Source organism: Penaeus chinensis, chromosome 32 (genome assembly GCF_019202785.1).
Source record: "Penaeus chinensis breed Huanghai No. 1 chromosome 32, ASM1920278v2, whole genome shotgun sequence".
NCBI classification, from domain to species: Eukaryota; Metazoa; Arthropoda; class Malacostraca; order Decapoda; family Penaeidae; genus Penaeus; species Penaeus chinensis.
Genome location: NC_061850.1, coordinates 16,006,905 through 16,009,404, shown reverse-complemented (window position 1 = coordinate 16,009,404; position 2,500 = coordinate 16,006,905). Strand labels below are relative to the sequence as shown.

Sequence of the window (2,500 nt, the reverse complement as noted above, 5' to 3'; positions counted from 1 at the left end):
ACCTGTTGCAGAAAGTACAGCTGTAGTAGCAAGGAATCTTACATGTCGATAATGAAGGTATGCGCGTTCAAAGAGGGACCTCAGACCAACTGCCTGACAGTACGTTTGTAAAATATTATGTCAGTTTAAACTTTCATCTATAATATGAGCATCGATATATTCACGGTCACGCACTCCATCCCATGATTGTAGTGTATTGACGTGAAGGTATCGATGTTACGTTATAGATGAAAACTTAAATGAACAAAATATTTAATAAACGAAATTGGTCTGAGAACACATTTGGACGCGCATACCCTCAAATATATTTTATCTCATACATGTGTACAGGGGTATGTGGGTGTCTATATTTGTGTCTATGCATGGGTGGGAGTTTCATGCTTAGGGTGATGCGAGGTTATGATGTGGAAGCCTAGATAGTGTTAAGTGCTTTGCATGCCTTCTTGCTTGCAGCTGCCACCGCTGGCTAGCCTGGTGCGAAAAGGGAATAGCTCTGCCAACTTACAGCCTCTCTGTCATTAAGACTACTGCAGAGATTCCTCGTGGCCACTCATGGAAACTAGGTACCTTGCGGTCTTAAGCTAAACTGTGGAAGGTCTCTGAACAGCAGGAGGCCCTAAAGGTATGGAGTTATGTGGACACGCCCTTGCTTCGTACTAACTCCTATCCCCTTGCATCCTGGGTTTAATGGGTAAATATGGTGAGGCGGGCTTTGCCAGTCGGCCTCCCCTAGAGAACCTTAACGGCTGCATGAGGCATAGATTATGTTGCTGTGGGGAGGGCAAAGATCTCACGCAGCAAGTGAAGCAAGTTCAGACCTGTCCCGTCTGTACCCCAATGGCCACCAGCCTGGTTTTAGCCTTATAGGGCAAAGCCCACAGGAACCCCATAGGTGGGCAGTGGGCCTTGCAGCTATCCATTACCCTCTATATGGGGCAACGTTGGCGGGGGTGGCGGAAGGGGTGCCTACCCAGAGTGACTGCCTGAAGTTTGACCTCAGGCAGACCGTCACGGCGGAGCTTGGAATGTCCATTCTTTGTGGCGGGAAGATCGGCTGCCATTGCTGTCGATAGAACTGAGGCTGTTACAGAAGTTAGGGAGGCGATCTCCAAGCTGAATTGTGGTAAAACATCAGATACTTGCGGCATCCCTGCTGAATTGTCAATGGCTGGTTATGAATCCATGACACGGGGTTTACATGTTATCCTGGCTGCCATCTGGTAGTATGTACCATTCCTCTTGACCTGTTGAGGGGTGTGTTCATCCCTCTCTGGAAGAGGAAAGGAGATCCATGGGACTGCAGTAGTCACCGAGGCATTACACTGCTCAATATACCAGGTAAAGCTCTCACTCACATTCTTCTAAGACGTATCAGAGATCACCCACTGGGTACCAGAGGCCGGAGCAATCTGGATTCACTCCTGGTAAGTCCATAATAGACCATATCCTGGCGCTTCGAGTCATTGTGGAACACAGTCATGACTTTGATTGAGGGTTGCTTGCAGCCTACATTGATCTCAAGAATGAGTTTGATATGGTGCATCGTGAGTCTCTGGGAGACCCTGAGTCTGAGAGGAATCCCAATAAGGATTATTGGATAGGAAGCATGTCTGTATACTGGTATTGTATGTGCTGTAAAGTGTGGTGGCGGCCTGTCGAGCTTCTTCTTTGTTAACTCAGGAGTGGGGCAAAGCTCTGTTCTCACACCAACACTTCAACAATTGCTTGGATTGGATATTGGACAGACCTAGTGTCCAAAGTCATTGTGGAGCAACTTTTACATACCTCAATAATGTAGATCATGACTGAGCTCTCAGACCATGAAGTCAGGAGACAGACTTGCCTGGCAGCAGGGGTCATGAACTCTTTCAACAAGAGTATTTGGAGATGCTGGTACCTGTGCAGAAGGATAGTGTCAGCTTTACTCTATGTCAGTGAAACTTGGATGCTATCCTGTACCTTGGAGTTTCGCTTTGATGCCTTTTCTAACAAGTGCTTGTGCCAATAACACTATAAAACTGGCACAGGTCCCGTTACTTGCAAAATCTAGGACCGCCAACTCAGGCTATACAGGCACCTAGCTCACTTCCTTCAGGACGATCCTGCCCACCAGTTGGAGGAGGCCTTGTGGGATGACCTAGGAAGTCATGGCTTGAGCAGATCATTCAGAACTGTCGTGAGGAGCTAGAGATGGGCCGAGCCCCCGCCTGCCTGTTCGCCATGAGGGATCCTCGTAGGTGGAAAAAGAGGGTGGTTGCAACTATGCAACCCCATTGTGTATATTTAACTGTATACGCATGTTTTTCTCTCAATGTGTGTGTGTGTGTGTGTGTGTGCGTGTGTGTGTGTGCGTGCGCGAGCGTGAACATGCGTTTCTAGGAAGTCTGCTTTATTCCATTTCACTAATCATACACATTAACAAATATTATCATCATTCATCAAAATACGAATAGTTAATTTTGCTGAATAGCAATAGCTTCTCTCACAAATGATTTGAGAC

At 47.0% G+C, this 2,500-nt stretch overlaps 1 protein-coding gene across 1 annotated transcript in view; it reads right to left on the bottom strand.

Moving 5' to 3' along the window:
- The window catches only part of LOC125042448 (glutamate receptor ionotropic, delta-2-like), a 5,901-nt gene extending 4,981 nt beyond the window's left edge, over positions 1-920 (bottom strand). The window contains exons 1-2 of the mRNA XM_047638081.1: positions 834-920; positions 1-2 (exon numbers count right to left, since the gene is read on the bottom strand). The exon at positions 1-2 is cut by the window's left edge and continues 75 nt beyond it. Coding sequence (XP_047494037.1) covers positions 1-2; positions 834-920 — 89 coding nt within the window. The remainder of the gene's footprint in view (positions 3-833) is intronic.
- Positions 921-2,500: the final 1,580 nt, after the last annotated feature.